At 52.2% G+C, this 22,065-nt stretch overlaps 1 protein-coding gene across 2 annotated transcripts in view; it reads right to left on the bottom strand.

The window, feature by feature from the left end:
* Nucleotides 1–22,065, bottom strand: part of SYNJ2 (synaptojanin 2) — a 98,501-nt gene that overhangs the window by 48,357 nt on the left and 28,079 nt on the right. For both annotated transcript variants that reach the window (XM_038526431.1, XM_038526432.1), the window contains exons 3-5: nt 15,689–15,959; nt 11,225–11,450; nt 4,006–4,089 (exon numbers count right to left, since the gene is read on the bottom strand). In XM_038526431.1, the coding sequence (XP_038382359.1) occupies nt 4,006–4,089; nt 11,225–11,450; nt 15,689–15,959 (581 nt within the window). The remainder of the gene's footprint in view (nt 1–4,005; nt 4,090–11,224; nt 11,451–15,688; nt 15,960–22,065) is intronic.

The raw sequence follows: 22,065 nt of genomic DNA, 5'->3' as shown, positions 1-22,065 counted from the left end.
GAGGCCACCACACCTGCCTGTGTGGTCCCCTCTGCAGGGCTGCCTTCCTCATCTGGGCAATGTGGCCCCCATCCCACCTGCGTTGGTTCAGACACCCACCCCCCTCAGTTGCTCCAGGGATCTCGGCCTCCTCTTTCATGGGTGCTCCTCACACCACACCTCCTCCTCGAGGCCGGGGGTAGGACCTAAAGTGCCCCCAGGTGCCCACAGATACTCAGTGAGTGGCTGTGGGATGAACAAATGGCCTGCTCTGAGGGCGGGGTGACAGGACACCTGGGAGCCTGGTCCTTGTGTCATCTTGATAGAGACATAATGTGGGCACAGTCCCCACTTCGCACATGGGAGGTGGGGGGAAGCCCTTACTCTGCTCTCCAGGTGCAAAGAGCCATGCTCTCCCAACACAACCTCGACGTGATCATTCACTTTACTAACATTAACAGCTACCACTTGTGTGCTCTCTGGGTTCTGGATACTGTGCTGAATTCTACTATGTGCAAGTGACAACTAATCCTCTCCGTAACCCCAGGAGGTCTACTGTCAACCCCACTTACAGAAGAGTAAACTAAGGCTCAGCAAAGATGGGAATGTCTCAGGGTTCTTTTTTTCTCTTTGAGATAAGAATCTTTTTCTAAGATAAGAACTTGTTGAAAGACTATGGTCCCTATTTCGGGAGCCAGAACTTGAACTGGGACCAGATCTTATAACTGCAAAGTTTACGCTCTGAACCACAGGATAAGCTACCTTGCGACCTTGGTTCTTTTGGTGATGGTTGCCTGTAAACACAGGAGCTGCGTGTGAGCACCAAAGAGTTGGGGCCCCATAGTGCGTGTGCAACTCTATCCTGAATTCAGTTCGTTTGCAATAAAAGTATCTTTCCCTCACCCCAACCTCTTATTTTGAAACTGTTGTGCTACAAGCCATCTCACATCCTTTAGGGGACAAAAAAGAAAAGTACAGCCACACAAATGAGCACATACAGTGCCGTGTACCCAAGAGTCTAGTAAACAGGGTGTGACAGGGCGGAGGCGAACAAACGTAGGCAAGGTGGGAACAGCAGAGACGAATCTACTTTGCATCCTCCTCCAGCTGCTGATGTCATATGAAGCTTCAAAACAGAGACCTAATTCACTTTTGCAAGACATGTCCCTATGCGTATGTTACAGGGGAGGAAGATTCTGAAGTGACAGGGGAGCAAAATCTTCAACGGGCTAAGAGTACATAAAAAATATACCCCCTAACTAACCATACCAGGAGAACAATTAGCTTTAAGGGTAAAATTCCAGGGTGGCTATTTATAAACCACAAGCCTATTTACATGGTAAAGATGAAATTGCTAAAGGTACATGGTTGCTAGGAATGGCATCAGGATCCGGGCATTTGTAAGGAAGGCACCAGTTTTCACCGCTGTGAAAATGTGCAAACAAATCACCACCCCAAGTCCTCTCTGCCTGACCCCACCCCAACACTCTATCCCTGGCAGGGCTCGTCAGTTCCCAGGGAGAGCCCTGGAGGGTGCATCACTGCAACTTAAAATGCAAGCTATCTGTCCAAAAATCTTTGCATTTTTCATCCAGCCTAAGTAAAGAAGGAGGGGAGAAAGTTCTTAATGGAGAAGAACAAGTAGAATCAATCCTCAGGCTTGCCATTGATAGATCATCACTGAAAGCTGTCCTCCTGGTCCCCCTGTGAAGATGACCTAATCTCTCTTTGATGGTGGATGGTTGGAGAGGACAAACATGGGTATCAGACCCAAAGGTTAGCAAATCCTTAATAAGATTAATGAACTCTAAAGCATTTTGAAACTTATTTTGAAGAAACCACGGAAGCTCCGGAGAAGCACAAGTGTCATGAATCTAAAAGGTGCCAGAGCTGCCAAGAAGCGAGCCACCCAGGCCCCACTGAGACTGCCGGTATCAGGGTGAGGAACAGCTGTTCATGGCAAGGTCAGGCTGCATCAAGGGAGTCGAGCCAGGGACCAAAATTCAAGAGGGGAATGACATATCAGTTTTGCAGTTTTGCTTTGTTTGGGGAAAAGGGAGACCAGAACCTGGAGAGTTCTAGAAATGGAATAGAAGATGCCAAAGAGCTGGAAGGCCTTGGACAAGACACAATGGAGAGAGTGAGAATCTCCTCAAAAGTCTGGGGAATCAGACTCACTGTGGAGCATCCCCCACAACGCCCTGCAGACAGGCAGCAGCATGCGAGGCAAGGAGCAGCCCACTGCTAATCGCAGCCATCCCAAGTCCTGGCCTCAGGGTCAGCGTCAGAGGTCAGTAGGATCCAGAACTGGATGCAGGGGCGAAGGGGATGAGTTTCCAAAGCTCCTTCCCAAATTCCAAGACTATTGCGACCTTACCCAATTTCTGGATTTTTTAAAACCTTCACAGGAAACATAACATGGTCTCCTGCTTCCTTTTTAACCCCCACCTCATTTGAGGTTTGCTGTTCATTCTTCTAAATACAGAGCTCCAGAAGTTTCAGAAGGAAAACTGCAACTCTAAAGGAAATCCAGTTTCAAAACCCTTTTAGAATGTCCCAAATGGGCAAACCTATAGAGACTCAAAGTAGAAGAACGGTTGCTTGGGCCTCAGGGAGAGCTGTGAGGGAACGGGGAGGGGTGATGGCCAATGGGGATGGGGTTCTTAGATGTGGTGAGTCCTCTAAAATTATACCATGGTGATGGTCACATGACTCTGTAATACACTAGAAACCAGCAAATTGTATGCTTTAAATGGGTGCAGTTTATGGTATGTAAGTTGTATCACAACAAAGCCATTAAAAAAAATAAAAATAAACAAAATTCTTTTGGGATGAGCTCCAGAGTCATCTTCCTCATCCTGCTCATCCTCAGGACAGCTCTCTGTGCCACCACTTCATGCCACCAGCCATCCTCATACATCTTACTTGTTCCTTTCCGATGGGAAGACTGAATGCTAACAAAGCTTCTCCCTCCACCGGAAGTCAGACCCCACACGAGACTCTCCTGCCTCCTCCTCACTCCAAGAGCTGATGCAGTTCCTCACCGAGGCTGTCAACTGCACAGTGACAGCCACATGGACAAACTGCCTTTTCCTGACTGACATGGGGTCAAGTCAAGGGCCAGGGAAAGACCCAGTGGTGTCAAACACCCCGAAGAACCTGGCAGATGGGCAGATGGCTCTGAGCCTCTTGAGGTACCGCTGACACCCCAACTGCTGTCACACAGAGTCCTCGGCAAGAGGAGCCGAAACACAGAGGCCCGGGCAGAGAGGTCTTCTGAGCCCACAGATGATCAACCGCTCAGGCCAGACAGGAAGATCTGGGGTGGATGCTGAGGAACCTCAGACCCACTCGACCCATGATCTCTGGGGAAGGAACTCACGAACGAGGCAGGGCACCGTTCCACTGATGACAAATGTGTTCTTGGAACGTGGCACCACACCCTGAACTCTCCCCGAGACAGAAGGCCGCATACTCTGGCACTGACCAGAGCCCTGTTTTAGACCGCAAGGTGTATTTTTAGAACGCATGGGAAAGTTCCGTGCAATTCTCACGTGGCCCCCAAACAGGCACCTCGGAACATCGTACCCGCTGCACGGCCACTGGGGCCCGGAAACCTTTCAAAGCCCCGTAGGACACTCATAGCTTTCAAAAAACACCTTTGGCCATGTTCTCAAATATACCAAACTTGGGGGGGGGGGGAGCAGCTAATGAAATTAATTCAACTCCATTACATTACATGGCTCGCTTATCAGCAAAGACCTTCCTTCCCACTTGGCCTGCATCAACAGCAAGCCCAGGATCAGAAAATTGCATAGATGTATACGTTTCTGTATAAAACCCCACGCACATGCACACACACCGCGCACACACACACACACACAGGTGTGTATACTTTGGAGAGCTCAGCTCAGCTTCACCTGGCCTGAGGAGCAAGCCTGGAAACCAAAGGAAATGCAGTTAGAAGACACTACCCAGAGTTGTTCAGAAGAGAAAGGCAAGTGACTTACTTTTTTCATCACTTACCTGAAGCCCTGGCTGCTCCCAAAACAGCGGAACGGAGCCTCTGATCTGGACAAAAGAGGACACTCCATCATCCATGTAAATCGTCTGCACCACAAGGGAACAGAAAGGGAAAGTATTCCTCAATGAGACTGAATGTTCTGGGGCCGGGTAATGGGATCCGGCCGCCTGAGACCCGACACCAGGCCAGAATGAAGGGCAGACAGCGGCCTTCTGCGCGCCCCGCTCCCCTGGCCGGCGTGGCCTCCTGTCGCCTGACCCACAGGCCAGCCCCGTGTGCTCACGGGCATGCTGGCGGCTGACCAGCCTCGGCCGAGTCTGGAGCGGGCCCCAGGCCTCCCGGGGATGTGCCACCACTTGCCACCAATAAACACAGCCTTACCCAGCTCCCCAGAAAGCCTGGCAATGCCTCCCCGCACCCCATTTCAGGAACAGAAGCAAATGTGCTCTGGAGTTGAACTAAGACTTTCCTTAGAGCCCGCTATTTTCACCTGGTCAACTAGGTAAGGAGCAGAGCGCCCCTGGAAAAGGATGGGTGAAATGAATAAGCTACTGCCAAAGGACCGAGGTGGCCCCGCTCATCACTGACACCGTATGGATGACACAAGTCAAGACACAAGCAACTGGTAGTTGCTCCTGGCCCATGTTCTCCAACCTGCCACGAAGTCAACACACACAGCACAGCTTCCACATGCTTCCAGGATGGGAGCACCGGCCTGGAAGCAGAGCATACTTACCCGCTGAAGAACGGAGCTCTGTCCCCACTGCACACAAGGTTACTTCAGAGCGAACCAGCTCATCTGCCTGCAGATGCCCCGCCCCACCCCACCCCCCAACACTGTAGTGCAAGAGAGTGTTAAGGGGACAAAAGTCCTGAGACTTTTGCAGTCCTGAGCATCACAGGGGGAGGCTGTGGCAATTATCAGATGCACTGCCCTTTATCTGAGTAATTCTACTCTGGCCTGGCAGGGCCAACCTGGGCAACGCTGCTGATCCTTTCCATTTCTTACCAGCCTGCTCCCTTACAGGGTAGCTTTCCATGCGGCTAGATCACGCTCAGATCACACATGCATTAGTAATTCTGCGGCAGAGGACCTGAGTGTCAGACCCACAGCTCCCTGGGACAGCAGGAATTATGGGAGCCTGGTAGCTCTTGTAGTTGAGCTGAACTCCTCTCTGGGAAAAGCACTGGATTAGGAATTTGTCTGTTTCCAGATATGGACTACCAGCAAATTTGCTACCCCTATTTTCTACTGGAAAAAACAAAGAAACAAAAACAGAAGAAAGCAGATTGCTTAAGCCAATGGAGGCATCACTGCCTACAGTGAGATTAAGAGCATACAGGTCCAGGGGCACCCGGATGGTTCAATTGGTTAAGTGTCTGCCTTGGCCTCGGGTCATGATCTCAAGGTCCTGGGATCAAGCCCCACATCAGGCTCCTTGCTCAGCAGGGAGCCTGCTTCTCCCTCTGCTTATGCTATCTCTCTGCCTCTGTCAATAAATAGATAAAATCTTAAGAGAGAGAGAGAGAGAGAGAGAGAGAATGAATACAGGTTCAGATTACTGAGAAAGAAACCAATTTAGCTAACATTTCTCTATAAGGACAGCCCTAACAGTGCCAGGACCTGATTTAAGCCATGAAACTATTACCCTTCACTTTAATACGTGCTAAACAAGCTATTTCCAGCATTAGATCACACTCCTCTTGAGTCGTTAACTTGGCATAGACAGAACCAGCTTGAGAAAACACCCACCCAGCCACCCACCCTCCAGACCCCACCCCAGAACAGGAAGAAATGAGGCTTCTGAAGTTCTCCTGGCATGAAGATATTCCAGTTGTGTCCCATTCACCATCAGGACCACCTTCTTCATTGCCATAGTAACAAGACAAGGCTGACCAATCACCAGTGGTGGATTTGGGGTGCTTTCCTTTCTGAGCTAAAGAACATAGGTTTTAATACTGCTGACAGGCTTGATGCCTCATCTCATAGATGTGATTTTCACAGAGGGCCTCTAGATCCCAGGGGGAGGAGAGGAGGGTGCAATAGGAAAGTCGGTCAGCACATGTACTCTGAGACACCTGCCGGTTCCCACATGCCCTGTAGGGTGACCCTAGACGCATTCTTTAGCCACTTCTGGCCTCAGTTTCCCTCTCTCGACAGAGTTACTGTCACCTGGTCCCAGGGAGGAGTAAATGAGTAATGAGGGAATGTGATCCAGGGCAGTGGCTCATTGCTCTGCAGGCCAGGAGAGCACTGCCCAGGAGTGCGGATGAGACCCCTGCAGAGGACTGATGGACCAGGCAGGGGGCAGAGCACGGAGGGGGTGGGGTGGGGTGGTGGTGGTGAGCAGGGCTTAGGCTGTGGGGAGCAGAATGAAGGCACACAAGTGGTGGTAGGGAGTCGACCACAGCTGAGCAGTGGCCAGGGCCACACCAGGCCAGGCCCAGGACACCTGGTCTTGGCAATTCTGAGTGACCCTTTGATGGAGTGGTAGGAGCAGAAACCCAACAATCCTCAAGAGAAAGGAAGCAACCTTGCAGATGCTCCTTTATCTGAAAGGCTTTTGCTCAACTTCCATTTCCAGGTGAGATATTTGCAAACCAGTGCTCTCCAAGTTTGCTGCATTCTTTGGAGGACACAGTCATCCCAACCTTCCTGGATTAATCAGTGGCCTTATCTTCAAAAGCCAAATATTTTTCATCTGTTTTTTTTCTTTAGTAGACCAAAGGGACTTTCTTGATTTTGTTTTTCTGCATGGTGAGTCACAGCTGCCGAGCAATCCCACCAGGTATGACTCACAGCAGAGCCGAAAGGACTCCCGGTTTCTTCCCAGGAAGACTTAGATGTGGTCCACACCTGTATGCATGCATGTGCCATACACACACCATACACACACACAAAATACCACCCAAACAGGCACTCACACACCACACAAGTGCACACACCTGTGCATGCACACAATGACCCCCCCCCCCCCCCAGACACACACACTTATACACTACACATGCACACGCATGCTTTGGAGAAGAAAGCTGGTTCATTCCTCTTAGGAAAAATGTTAAAGCAAGGCAGAGTGGGTGGTGCTGAAAGCACCTCCCTCTTCTGGCTCCCTGAGCATTTAGTTTAAGAGAGGCCCTGCCTCGGGGGCCAGTCTGCTCTCTGGCTAGTCCCACCATTTGCAAAGGAGCAGAGTGTGGCAATTCATCAGCCACCTTCGTGCATGTAGTGAAGGATTTCCACTCCCACGTGGCCACAGGCTTGGGTCTGAAGAGCCTCGCTTCCGTGGCAGGGGCATAGGCCAGACGTGACCTATGGGCAACCGCCAAGAGGAGCCAAGCAGACCCAGCTGAAGCTCCTTCCTGCCGTCCGCTCAACACTAATTGCTGCCAAGACGCTGCCTGCCCCTCCCTGGTGAGGGGCTCGTGTTTCAAAGCCTGCCACTTTCTTTAAATGTCAGGTCACAGAGCAGGCAACAGCATGCTACCTGAAAGAACCAGCCCCACTGTGCCTACTGTATCACTCGGATTCAAAGGCCCGGAGATGCAATGTTTAATCTGCCATCACCATGAGCAAAGACACCACGACCGTGGGGAGGTGCACCGTACCCTGTAACACTGTCCTGACCCAGGCCAGACAGTCTCTGTCCCACAGATGCAAGGCAGCAGGATGTGCCTGGCTTTCCAGAACCCTATCAGATCACCGCAGGCCCTAATGGGCCAACTTCAACAGGGTTACAGCAGCTTGCCCCAATGGTACCTATGTGCTCCCCTTCCCAAGCTGCCCCTGAGCTGAGCAGATGCCTGCAGGCTGAACAGCCTTCCCAGGCGCCAAAACCCAGAAGTCCCTTCACCAGCAGGTCGTGGTGGGGCCGGGGTTGGTGGGAGAAGGCATAGCTGTGCTTGGCAGGAACACTGGTTAAGGATATATTCCACTTAGGAAAAGATTGTGTTAAAATAAACAACTGAGAGCAACCTAAGCATTTCTATTGCTAAAAGGGCTGTAAACAAAACATTCCATGATTGCAGAGGCAGACAGCAAATGGCTCTCTTGTACAAGTGAGAGCAACACGAGTGTCTTGCTTCTCCGGGGGAGCAGCTGCTTTCCTTTGGCCATGGCTGCTCATCCTGCCTCTGAAAAGGGGATGACACTCCTGCGGTAGACACTGCCTGGAGCTGGCTTCAGGAAGCGGCTGACCCCCATCAGGGCTGTGCTGGCTCCCCAGGGGATTGTCAGGGTGTCCTGGGCAGGATGCTCTCCTAGGGAGGCGTACACAGGCACTGCTCCCATCAACAGCATCTGTGCCTTCCTCTCTCTCCCTGGCTTCCCCGCCTGGCACTGGTTGCGTCTGCCACCCTGCCTTCACTTACTCTGTGGGCTTTCCCAGCTCTCTGCAGGCAGGACCCCTGCCGCTGAGCACGACTATGGGAAGCACGCCCAGGATCCTGAAGCTGCCTGTCCTGCTCCTGCTGCTTCCCTGACTGGACAGGCTGACACCCAAACCTAGCCAAGGGGCTCCAAGTTGGCTCTCTTGTTGCCAACGAGAACACAGCGGGAGTGGGCTCTGGGAACTGACTCCTCCCCACCTGGTGGGGGCCTTCCTCGCCACCACCCCCCCTCCTGGCCCCCACACCGTGGTGGTCACAGTCTGAGGGTTCCCCGAAGGCATGGATAACCCCGGGAGAGCATGCAGGGCTATTAGGAGTAGCCCCACAAAGAATTGCTTTGGGTGCAAGGCCACCATGCCCCCTCCCCACCCCTCACTCTGTTACATGTCCCATAAACACAAAATTGCTACGGGCTCCAGTAGCCCTGTGTTGGTCACAGCTGCCTGTCATCTCTGGGCGGACAGCAGACAGGGCGCCCGGCTGCCTGCCTGCTCATCTGCTGCTTCTGGAGCAAGGCTGGGTTAAGGGTTTCATCAGGAAATCCTCTGATCCAGAGGCCAGAGAGGAAAAGGGAGAGAAAACATGAACTAGGAGGACCATACAGGCTTCGTGAACCAAGAAACCGCTCCCCAGGCCTGAGAAGGGAGGCAGGTAAAGGCTATTTAAGTAGCACAGGCTGTAGGCTCTGGGAGCCAGAGGGCAGGCCAGTGGTGTCTCTAAGGCCTTGCTGGGCTGGCCACGGGGCAACAAGGTCTCTGTCCCAGAGGCCAAGCAACTGGGCACATGGGACAAATGCCAGTCACCAGGCACACACACAGATGAAATAATCAGAGCAAAGTCCCCAGCCTTCATCTGTAGAAAAATGGGAAAAGGGCAGTATCAGGATTTTTCATAAAGCTAAATGTACTGCATTTAAAGCACTGTCCTTCAACACTGAATGATGTCTCTATCAGAGGGTTCAACTGTGTGTCCCAAGAAAGATATGCTGACGTCCTAATCCCCAGCACCTCGGAGTGTGACCTTATTTGGAGACAGTCACAGCAGACCCGGTTAAGATGGGACATACTGGAGAGGGTGGGTCTCCTGTCAAAGAGGAGAGGACACCTCACCTCACCACGTGAAGGTGAGGCAGAGATGGGAGGGCTGCAACAGGGTAGGGGTGGTGGCCAGAACTGGAAAGGGCAGGAAGGATCCTTCTCTAGAGGCTCAGAGGGAGCATGGTCCTGCCAACACCCAGATTTCAGACCTTCGGCCTCCAGCACCATAAGACAATAAACTCTAGTTATTTTAAGCCCCCGTCGGTGGCACTTTGTTCTAGCAGCCTATGATTTCAGCGTTAAACTGCCCAATCACTCAGGAACTACAGTGATAGGCAGGGCAGATGCTTTTCTGATGACTTGGTAAGATACAACAGACAAAACCCCAATTAAAAAAAAAATGGTTGAAACTCAAAATTCTGAGGAACACCGAACAAGAAGAGCAAATAAGGGACTATCTGCCCGAGGGCCGGATGGAGAGCGAGGCAGGGGCCAAACTCCAGGGCTGCCAATGAAAACCTCTTCAATCTGATTCAGTTAGCAGGTTCAGGGGGCTGAGTATTTTGATTTGCACCAATATGCTTTGCACCTCTGGCCCCCAGTTCCTGGCACAAGACTCAGCCCATGGCAGGCGATACACAATAAAGATCTGTTGAATGCACTGATTCAAAGGCTCAGAACACAAGGCTAAGCATTCGGATGGGCAGTGGTAATGCTGGCGGGCCATGCGAACAAAAGAAAGTACTTTTCATCGTGCGGACATGAGCAAGAAAAAAAAGAAACTGTCTTCCATCTAGGGGCCACATTTTCTCTGACATTTTTCACCAGATATTATTTATATCCAGGAGTGCGGACAGAATGAATAGAAGTCCTAGGCAAGAAGCTGCCCCTGCTGCTCCTCTCAAAGCTCCTGTTTCAAAGTGCTCCCTCTCAGCATCTGACTCCAAGAGGACCTTCTCACCTTAAGCCCAAGCAGGTGGCAGCCCACACATAGAAAGCAGGTGCTCAAATCTGTGCTGAATTAAACTGGCTCAAGTCCTGGTAGAAAACACCTCTCACAGCTGCAGGAAGGAGAGGATGCAAAGCCACTTCGCCACTAAATAAACACAGGCTGTTTGCAGGCTGACACCCACAGCCACGCTGCACCTGTGCCTTTCATGGGGCTTGCCTTTCTTATAATTTATTTCACCTGTTAGTCTCCAAGGTGGCATTATCCTACAGATTTGCAACCTGGAGAGGAAAAAACCAGTGTAAGACAGCATTTCTGGAAATGAGAACAGAATTTAGGGGGAAAAAAATCAATGAGAGATTAAGCAGATGGTTATTTTCATGGAAGCCGAAAGCAAGTACCGCCTAACACGCAGACTTTGCAACTCCCAGGTGCTAGGACAGGCTTCGGTTGATTTAGAATGAAAAATTGTTTCTCCTCTCATCCTTGTTTTATTGATCTACTTTTTGTCTTAAGAAGATTTTCCAACCCTGCTGGTTCATCCATTGCCTGTGCTCTCAAACAACTGCCACCCTTTATGATCCTGGCAAAAGTCCTGCTTCCATTTAGCTGTCAGTGTTGCCCCAGCAAATGTGAATCAAGAAAGATACCCCAGGCAAACTGAAGGCCACATTTGCAGGCAGAGCCCCAGTGACTCACTGTTTTCCAAGCAGAAGAAGGAGCCACGATCACCAGAAACAACCTCTAATACGCCTAGGCCTCTTCTGCCCCAAACAGAAATGCACCATACACGGTGGCCGTGTCCCCTCGGAACCACGGGGTGCCACCGACCCCCGCCTGGGCACTGACCTGCTCAGTCTCCACGAAGTTGGACACGTGGCCATCGTCGTTCACGCCGCGGGTGTGGAAGCGAGCGCCGGCGCGCTCGCAGCTGATGCGGGAGATGAGGCAGGCCTTGGCCTGTTTGTGCGAGGCATACACGGTGCGGATGGACACCACGCCGCAGATGACCTTCAGCAGCCAGTCGCAGCAGCTCACCTGGTGCTGCCTCAGGGGAGCGTGCAGCAGCTGGTTCCTGCAAAATAGAGCCCCACGGCGACAGGGTCACTGCACGTCCTCCAGGAACCCCTGGGCCCGAGCACGTGGAGCGGGGCAGGGGCACCCCGCCCAGGATGGGGTGAAGGCGCCCCTGGTGGACACAGGGCTCCGGGCACGGGGCCAGGGGGGTTCAAACGTGCTTCTGAGACACATACGCACCCGCCCCCCACACCCGGCAAGCAGCAGTGGGGAAGGGGTCCTTTCCAAAACCACTGCGGGCGTCAGAATCAGCGAATGGAAGCCCTACGAGGAGGGCGAGCCAACCACCACCTTCCAGGGAACGTCGGAGGGGCCTCCCTTTAGACTCCTGGCCTTCACATCTTAAAACCAGAAATCCTATCAGTAAAAAATTTAATCACAGGTTTTGTAATTGAATAATAAATGATAAAAATGATCATGAAATATATGCATGCTTATTTAAAAGGGTACATATCCCATGAGGTACAGCCTATCCCAAGTAGGAAGCAATCCAATATAAAAAAGGATGAGACAAGGGGCACCTGGGTGGCTCAATCCGTTATCTGGGGGGTCCTGGGATCCAGCCTTGTGCTGGGCTCCCTGCTCAGTGGGGAATCTGCTTCTCCCTCTGTCTGCCCCTCTCCCCTGCTTGTGGATGCTCTATCTCTCTCAAATAAATAAAATATTTTTTTCAAAAAGGATGAGATGAGCCTGGGTGGCTCAGTGGTTGAGTGTCTGACTTCAGCTCAGGGCGTAATCCCGGGTCCAGGGATTAAGTCCCACATCGGGCTCTGCAAGGAGCCTGCTTTTCCCTCTGCCTCTCGTGAATTAATAAATTCTTAAAAAAAAAAAAAAAGGATGAGATAAAAATAAGAGCAACAAAAGTTCCAGTCTATTGTCCCCATATCCAGTGGGTTGTCCTGAGGCTCTGGGAATCCCTGGAGTCCATGAGGAGGATAAAAGCCAGCATTTATCAAGTGCACCGGCACCATTCTAAGTGCTTTGGGATGGATTAACTCACCAGAGCCTCCAAAGGCCCTCTGTGAAAGGTATTACCATTCAGCCATCTTAAAGAAACTGAGGCACAGAGAAGTGCAGGACTTGCCCAAGGTCTCGGAGCCAATAAGCCTCAGCGAGGAGCTGGGAGCCTGAGCTCTTCATTGGCCCTGCCAGCCGCAGGCCTGCGTCCTCTCTCAGTGAAGGTCCCACAGGTACAGCCGCACCTGTGCTGGCCACCACCTTCTCCGGCTCCCTCTCAGCTTCCCCAACACCCACTCGACCTTATTCAGCCCAAGCTGCCACTCTGGGAAGTGAGGCCTCAGAGGGGTGCCGGGACCCCGGACACTACAGGCCCAGCTCCACTCAGGAGCTCAGGGGACCCAAGCAGCAGTCGCTTCCTAGGCCTCTCCAACATGCCCAGGGAGGCAGGAACCTTCCCAGAAGGCTCTCTCCCACAGGGTATTAAGCAAATCTAGATCACAATGCCCTATTTGTTTAAAAAAGGCAGCACTGTTGCTGCCCTAGAGCCTTCCTTAGAGATAGCAGCCTTCTCTCATTTCTTCAGGAGTGCTCTGGGAGCCCTGATGTCTCAGGTGGCTTCTTCAAGCAGCAAGGCTCCCAGGGCCTCAGGCCAGCTGCCCCCACTGTGAGCATGACCACCTGTACCTGGTCACTGGGTGCTGAGAGATCCCACCGCTCCGGGAGCAGCCACGTGAGGCCCCCTCCCGAGCTCTCCTAGCCGCTGTGCTTGTCTGCCTGAAAAATGATGATCACGGAGCCCTGCTTTACAAGAATGCATTTTCCTCTTCTGAATCACTCTCTAAAATTCAGAGGATGAACCAGCTTTAGTAACAAACTAAATCTGCATATGGTATCAAGGCAAAGCCTCTGGAATATTCCAGCCTTCCAGCCACACGGCTGAGGCCACGGTCAGTCAGCAGGGGTCAGGCAAAGGAGATTTTTGCCAAACTGTCAACGCTGTATCCCTGTTTGTAGCCACACTGGCCTGACGCTCTATAGGAGGACAGCTCTTCTCCCCAGAGGAAGAGACCCAGATCTATAAAGGAAAACCACTTTGAGTTTCCTCCCAGGCCTTCATTATACCGGGAAGCAATTATCCGTGGGGTCAATTACCAGCCTAGAAAAACAACTTCACACCACTGCGCACTCTCCCTCATTCACCAGCTGCATCCAGTGCTGACCCCATCTGACTCCACAAGTGGGCCCAGACCTGGCACACAGCACCCCAAATGGTGGGTTTAGGCGATCAAGCCCATGACCACTTGGTCGGGGCTGACTCAGCTGTGGTCAATTCCCTGGGCGCTGCCCAAACACCACGCCCTGGAGTGTGGTGTGGCCCGGAGGCCTTGGCACACCCCCCCACCCCCACCCAAGAGCTGCTGCTTCTTCTCAGCTCGAGTTACAGTCTGGTGGCCACTCAGGGCTTCCCCCTTCCCAAGCCCCTCTCAGCCTCCACCCTGTGAACCTGCACCCTTACTGCTGTTCTCTGTGGGGCTCACGTCTCCAGCCACCGAACTGGCCCGAGGAGGCCCGACAAGAGCAGTCACAATGGTGCCGGGGCCATCCAGTTCCCCAGGCCCCCACTATGGTCCTCCGATGTTGCCCAGGAATGGTACAGCTTCGGAGACCTCTCGCCTCTCCTTGCCTGACAGTCCCTGTTGGAAGTGGCTCTGCGGCCTTCGCACAAATAGCCCTCATAACCCCCAGCCCTTGCATTCAGTCCCTGAATCCAGCTGACTTCAGGAGCATCTGCACTCGCTGGTCCCTGCAAAAGGAATCCGTGATTCAAAGAAGCACCATCCTCTGGACCTGTTCCTCTGAGAGTGGGCCTCAAACCAGCAGGACAGGAGCCACCATCATCATCTCGCTGGAAATGCTGAGTCTGACCCCCCACCTCCCGGCCCCTCAGACCTGCTGAATCAGAATCTGCATTTTAACAAGATCAGCAGGAGAGTCGCAGGTGTTTTCAAGTTTAAGTACAATACTGCCCAAAACACGCAACAAAACCAGCGGGCCCAAGAGGATTGGGGGGGCGGTTGCCGAGGCACAGCGCAGGATATGGTGAAGCCTCTCTCTCCAAACAGAAGTCAGGCAGGGGTGGGGGGCCCGAAGCATCAAGAAAAAAAACATTTATCCAGTGAAGGAGCCCTATGACTTTCTGTGTTTGGGCAAGGGGAGGGAGGCAGCCGCAAATAAAGGATGTAAATAAGCCTCACTGGCCCTTTCTTAGGGCTGGAGAACCGGGGTGGCTGCAAAGAGCCAGCATTGCAATTCTAAGAACATCCAGTAGATGAGGCATATTGGAGCAATTTCTACAGCACGATTTTCATCACACTGGCTTCTGACTCACTTCTCACATGTCTCCTGGCAAATCCGAGGGGAACAGCAATTGACAACATAGGCCTGGCACTGGTCTGTGTAAATCACCGCGCCACCCCTCCCCACCACGACTTGCCAGGGTCGTGAGCCTCAGGGTCCAGAAAGGGCAATAGATAATTTACATATTTAATTCAGTCATCCACACCTAGCTACATCCATGAAGGAGCACTCGAATAAACCCTAAACATAACAGAAATCCAGGCACCTCTGTCTGGGCTTTAGGACATGTCTTATCACATGACTGCACATCACTTTGGCAGGCTGACTCAGTTTCCTTATTTGTTGGAGGAGCTGGTTTGGCTTGGTGATTAACAGTGTGGGATCTGGAGCCAAAATGCCTGGGTTCGAGTTCCTTCACTTGTTCAAGCCTCAGTCTCCTTATCTGTAAAATGGGCATAACAAACAGACCCTCCCTTATGGGTTACTATGAGGATTCTGAGTTATTACCTACAGGAAACGTAGAACATGAGCACCTTATAAGCATCAGTGGTAAATGTTTGTGCACCAGAGGGTAACCAGGATTGCTGAGAGGACCACAGAAGCACTGGGCACAGGCCAGGTACTTAGGAAGCACCTGGCGGATGTTGGCTCTTATGCTCTCTACTTACGGAGAGTTTCTTTTCTAAATCTACAGTAGACCTATTTGAACCCCTTCCCTGGGCTCAGGAGTGGGGATGGGGCTTTCATATTTTTCTCACTGTGCTGAGAACGATTGGGCTCTCAGAGGTAGCCCAGGATCCTAGGGATGATGTAAAGCGGAGAGCAAGGACACAGGTGCCAATCAGAGCCTACCCTCCACATGACCCAAGGGGGATGGAGGTGGGGGACAGGGGGCAAGAGACGACCCCGGGCCCTCACCAAAAGAAGGAGCTCCCCCATTCGTAGCTGTCATGGCCCTGCTTCTGCGCCCGGACGGTGAGGTCGAAGCTAGACCCATCATTGGGCCACGAGAAGTAGAAGACACCCGAGTTGAGGATTTTCCTCAAGGCTACGAGGCGGTCCTCCTCCTTGGCCTCCTCCTGTAGAGGGTAGAAGTCGGTGGCGGTGATCTTGTAGATTTCAGCCTCTGGAATTCTGCCCACGGATGTGCAGCCTGTCACCAGAACCAGGAAGCTCAGGGAGGCACCGCCTGGAAGGGAAACAGGAGGGCTTAGGACCACATCGGGCCGGTGGTAGAACAGGCCACAGCCGCACAGGGGACCGGCGCCCACGTTTCCACTGCAACCACATGGCTGTGTTTGCTCCCTCGCACCCCAGGAATCTCTGTCACCTGAGCCTAAAGCCAGGTGCCTGGTTCTCGGAAGGTGGCCTCTGACCACCACCACCACCACCTGGGAGCCCACTGGAAATGTGAATTTCTGGTCCCATCCAGACCGCTGGACCAGGAGCCAGCCACCTGGGCTTTCACAAGCACCCAGATCATTCTGCTGCCCACTAGCCAGAGGATCACTGGCCTGGAACCTTGCGGGCCCCATGGCCTCTCCTTCAATCTGCTACCCCAAAGCCTCACAAGTGCGCCCTCTCCACAAATCCTCAGGCAGCACCTGGCTCAGGGCCCCTGGGTGGGGTCAGTCCTCCAAGCTCAGTCACTGGAGTCGCCTCTCAAAGTTGCCTGATGGAGGACCTCCCTCTCTGCATGTGTCCTCCCACAATCCCACCTCCCCCAGGACTGAAAGGGGAACTTCCCCCAGGGCCGACCACCCGATTCCTCCCCACCCCTGGTCCAGCAGCATTCATGGGCTGTCCTCTGCGGCATCTCAAATGTGCCACATGCCCTCGCACCCCTGGGCCTTTGCCCACGATGTTGTCTCTGCCTGGGATGCCCCACCACCATCTGCCCATCAATGCCTTCCCCACTCGCCTGCCCTGCCTCCAGCCTCCAGCCTCCAGCAGAGTCACGAGCCTGCCCAGGGTTCATCAGGACCACCGCAGCTCAGTCCCTCCTCTCCAGGAGACTTCCTCTCCACCCTTGGGGAGCATTCCCTGTTCTCCCAAGACATTGTTATGTACCCTCCTACATGCCAATAGCATCCCTGTTAGCCCTCACATATGCAAAGCTAACAACCTCCTTCCCATCTGTGTCCCCAGTAGATTGGGGGTTCCTTAGGGGCAGGACTCTGGTTCACTGTTAAATCCCAGCACCGCACATGGCAAACGTTTGATGAATACATCCCACATAAGCCAGCAAGAGGGCAGCTCAAGCCTCCCCACTTCCTGTGAAAGGGTTACCCATACTGATGCTCACCTGATTGCCAGGAGAACGAGACACCCCTCTCCGGGGACCCCACCAAACCTTCTGTTCTGCACGCCCCACTGCACAGCAGGCCCCTGGCACACAAAGGTGCTAATAAACACACACCGGTGAGTCACGGGTACATGGCAAGGCTCTGCTCTGGGGACACCAGGGACGATGCCCCCCTCTATTTCAGGAGAGGGCCCGAGATGTAACTTGGGTGACCAACTGGCCTTCAGGGCCTGGCATGGTTCTGGTCTAGAGGAGATTCTTCTCACCCTGCTGAGGTTTAAAGGACCTGTTCCCAGCAAGATCTACTCCAAATAGTCAGAAGTCACTATCTGGAGCCATGGTGGTCAATGTTTTAGATCTCTGGACATTCTGATAAAAGACCCTTAAGGCCCACAGCTCATTGTGTGGCCCCCACTCCCTCCTCACGCTTTATAGAAAGAAGAGTGCTGCTCAGGGCCAGGCAGGACACATCTGGGTGTTTTTTTTTAAGATGCCTTCATCTGATAACTAGGTCACCACTCCTACCATGTTTGCTGGGGGGACCTACAGGGTGACCATGCTCGCTCATACCCACCTCCCCAGGCAGCTTATCAGGAAACTACTTTAAAGCCACATAAGGATAAGGCAGTTATGCTGTGGACAGTGATAGGTATCGGGGGCTGGATTTTGTAAGGATAAGTATCATTTTTGGAAGACAGGTGAGGTTTGTGTGGGCTTGACATCCTCGAATTATAGCCTCACAAATACAATTATTCCCATAGCCTGTGCTAGAATCAATGCCCAGGCATCCCATCTGCCTCTTTTGATGTGCTCAGTGCAGGGAAAGCAGAGTTCAAGAACATTCAGAGGTGGGCAGCCCCAGTGGCCTAGTGGTTTAGCACCGCCTTCAACCCGGAGTGTGATCCTGGAGACCCGGGATCGAGTCCTATGTCAGGTTCCCTGCATGGAGCCTGCTTCTCCCTCTGCCTGTGTCTCTGCCTCTCTCTCTCTCTCTCTCTCTCTCTCTGTGTGTGTGTGTGTGTGTGTCTGTCATGAATAAATAAATTAATTAAAAACAAAAACAAAAAAAAGAAGAGTCAGAGGCATGGCCAGGAGACAGTCCCTGTGGTCCAGGCTGGGAGCCCAAGAATGGATTCTGTAGAGAGTGGGTTCAAGGAGAGGCATGGAAAACTATGTCTCTCTACCCAAGCTGTGGAGTGGATTTCTAGCACCACTTCCTCAACAGCTTCTGCGTGGGGGGACCGAGTCCCTGGCAAGAGTCTCAGTGGCGTTGAAGACAGTAGGCATTTCCTGTGCAGGGCAGTGGCCTAGGGGTTGGTTCAGATAGGTGGCTGCAGCAGGCATGAAAAGGCTCTTACACTAAATGGGAATTCAAGCTCCCTGAGTCCTGGGATGAGGGGGGCTCAGGAGAGGGCACAGGTGAATTAACAACAACAACAAAAAAGCCACTGTAGGAGCACATGGAAACCCAGCAGATTAATGACAGTGGATTTTCAGGGCAGTGCTTACCAGGCACCAGGCACTGTTCTATGAACTTCGTCTCAGCAACCCCATGGAGGTAGGGCCACTTTTAGCCCCATTTTACAGAGAGGCAGATGGAGGCACAGAGAGGTTAAGAAGCCTACCCAAGGTGACACAGAAGGGGAACTGGAATTTGAAGCCCCTTCTGGGCTCTACCACCTGGGCAAGTTACTCAGGCCAAGTCTGCTTCCAGAGCTGGTGCTCTGGCCCATATCCTTGCTGATGGAGCACCAATGTGCCTAACGATGCTCCCATCTTACACACAAGGGAATGTCCCCCAGGGGAGCCGAATCGTCTGCCCAGGTGTACGGCTAGTCTCTGTTGGACCCACAATGCACACGTGGATCCCACTCCCCAACTCCATCGGGCCCCAAGGTCTGGCGGTCTCCAATCTCGTGGACCTAACTGTCTCACTAGGGGTGTGCGTGGCTAACGCACCACTCACTCCTTTGGAAACTGACACAAGTTCTCTCAATAGTTTAAATGGTTGTGAATAATATATTTTCCAGCACATACCAAATGTTGACGTGTAAAAATGAAAGTGTTATAGGCCTCTTTACCATCACCCAGTGGAATCTAGGCTCTGGTTTGGTAAAGGAACGCACAAACAAGTTCTTCACTAACAGATGGGATTGTCCTTGCATTTCCATCCCACATCCACCCAGGATTTCATCCTAATGTCACATATTTCATGCTTCTGCGTCTCATATTGATCACATTGTGTGGCAGTTTGATCCTAGTGCTCAAAGTGTTTAAAAGACTTTGGCTTGAGTTATCACTGTAATGATTTTTAGTACAAAATCAGTCGAACGATGTAAACAAAATGCTTTGACTAAATCGTGCTTTAACATAAAAAATAAAGATTTGTTGGGAAGGTGGATGGGACCTCTGGTTCATCAAAGAATAAATATCATTTATTAACGGAATGAAACCAGCTTCTATACCACTTTAAGTTCTGTTTTTCATTTTTGTAGATGGGAACACTAAGAAACCATGTTCACATGAAGACATCGATGGCAAAGAAAGGGCTTCAATATAGAAATGTTGTCTATACACTCTTCAAAGTCCTTCTGAGCTACTTGATTAAAAAAAAAAAAATCACAGGGGTGCTTGGGTGTCTCAGGGGTTGAGTGTCTGCCTTTGGCCCAGGGTGTGATCCCAGGGTCCCAGGAGGGAGTCCCACATCTGGCTCCCCGCAGGAAGCCTGCTTCTCCCTCTATGTCTCTGCCTCTCTCTGTGTGTTTCTCAGGAATAAATAAAATCTCAAAAAAGAATCACAAAATCTATCCATACAGTTATTATTAATGCTGTCAGCTGACAGCCCACTGAAATTCTCCCTCAGTTTTGTAGAAAGCAAACGACTGGCTAGCACCCGACTAGTAAATCGACGGTCACCCAGTCACTGAGTGACCTGCTTCCTCGGCAGCGCCGACAACAATTGTGGGAACTGGACCTTTGTTTGGCATCTGTAGGCATTTGCCTCCCAGAGCCACACACCATGGTGCAATTCTGGGGGGAGAAGGTAAGATGGAAGATGGGTGGCTGGGGAAGGGACAGAGGAGGATGAGAAGCAGGCCCCTCAGCACAGGGATGTTCTTAGACCAAAGAGGGGAGGACCTAGAAACTGCCTTAGCACTGACCACGTCTGAGTGCCGTGGAAGTCTCTTGGCCCCAGAGGAACTGTGCTAGGCAGCGGGCCCTCCAGGAGGGGGACCTGGCCCCACTCAGCTGGCGTGTGGCTCCCTGTCACCCCAGTGTTGGCACAACTCTACCTACCCAATCTTGTCTAGAACCCTTGGATGTGCTCCATGTACTAGGTTTTAAGGAAAGGGCCCTGGTTCCAGCCAAGCACCAGACTATTGCTATTAGTGTTGGTGGTGGTAGTAGGGAGTCCATGCCCCCTGGCCTACCTGTCAGTATGGTGTTGGCCTGCGATCCCAGCAGAAAAGGTGTCTCTAGGGAATAACGGGGCTGGTGGGACTCATCTGCCACAGGTGTATGAGATGTCCCCTTGGGTGCCCACCTTGCACACAGGACCTAGACTTTAGGGTCAGTTTTCTCCAAGCCAAGAAGTACACCAGACCTGGGGGGAGGCAGGGCAGGGGGAAAGTCTCAGAAGTCATTAGTCGAGGCTGAGTCCAGGGGCGTGAAATCAGTAAGGATCTTATAGCAAGGGAAAGACAAAACTCAAACTTGCTTTTTGGCTTCAGAAGGTGAGGCTCTGGACTCAGCACGCCTCCACCAGGCTGTGGGGCCTCTGGCCAGTCTCCTACCCTCTCTGGGCCTTGGAGAATGAAGCACTAGATGGCTTCTATGTCCCTTCCAGCCCAGAGGATCTCTGGTTCCAGAGCTCTGGCCAAAGATAGAGCACACGTGGGTCAGAGGTTGCTGGATGCAGTCAGGTGAGGTGACAGGGAGGGCAAGCAATGGGTCACAGGCCAAAAAGACACACCAGAGCCAGAAGGGCTGACATACATGGGGACGTAGACACCCCTCCAGAGGGCAGGAGGCTCACGGTCCAGACAACTCCTGCAGTCTGAGCAAGCAGGGCAGAGGAATGGAAGTCAGCCACGCCAAAGTGTATGGATTAGTGGGGACAGGGTTTCAGTTTGGGAAGATGAAAAAAGTTCTAGAGACAGACGGAGGTGATGGGTGTACAACAATGTGAATGTCCTTAATGCCACCAAACTGTCCACTCTAAACTGGTTAAAATGGTAAATTTTGTCTTCTCTATATTCCCTCCCATACACAAAAACCTCAGAGACCTTGAGTCAATTTAGAAATTCTCTCCCTCCAGAGGGCTGCCTTCAAAACCCAACTCCAAGGCACAGCTGCCCCAAACCCCCTGACCCCTGCAGTAACGGGGTCCATGTCTTATCTAGCTGTGACCATTGTCATCTGGCTGGGAAGGGCTGAGGCTGGAATCACGATGAGTCATGCGTAGACACAATGCCGTTTGTGCAGGGACAATGCTGGGTGTGTTCTCACTGCTGAGCCTCTTTCTTTCCCTGCGTTGGCATTTCTTTGTTTGCTCAGCCTTGGAGTTTGCTCCCTGGCCAGGTCTGTGCCAATCTCAGCCCTGTGGTACCTACAGACCACTGTGTCTACCCTGTTTGGACAGGACACCCTCATACTTTGAAGCTGTAGACAAAGGACTTAGGAGCTCTAGGCTTTCCCACTCACGGAGTGGAGGGTCCTCAAGACTTCCCCCCACCAACAAACTCAGAACTCTAAACACCCTGCATTCACATGGCATAGCTTCAAGGATCTCTTTCACCCTCCCTTTCTAGAACATGAAAGTGGTGTCGGCATCGGTGTGCTGGCAGCCGGCACCAGCTCATGCGAGCCAGTGGTGCACATCTTTCCCCAACTCCGCACTCAGCCTGAAATCCGCCCCGGGTGGGTCAGCTACCCCACAGAAACTGGCAAACATGACACATTAGGGCTTTTTTTTTCCCCCAGAGAGCTG

This window comes from Canis lupus, chromosome 1, assembly GCF_011100685.1.
Source record: "Canis lupus familiaris isolate Mischka breed German Shepherd chromosome 1, alternate assembly UU_Cfam_GSD_1.0, whole genome shotgun sequence".
NCBI lineage: Eukaryota > Metazoa > Chordata > Mammalia > Carnivora > Canidae > Canis > Canis lupus.
This window is presented reverse-complemented; position numbering and strand designations above follow the sequence as displayed.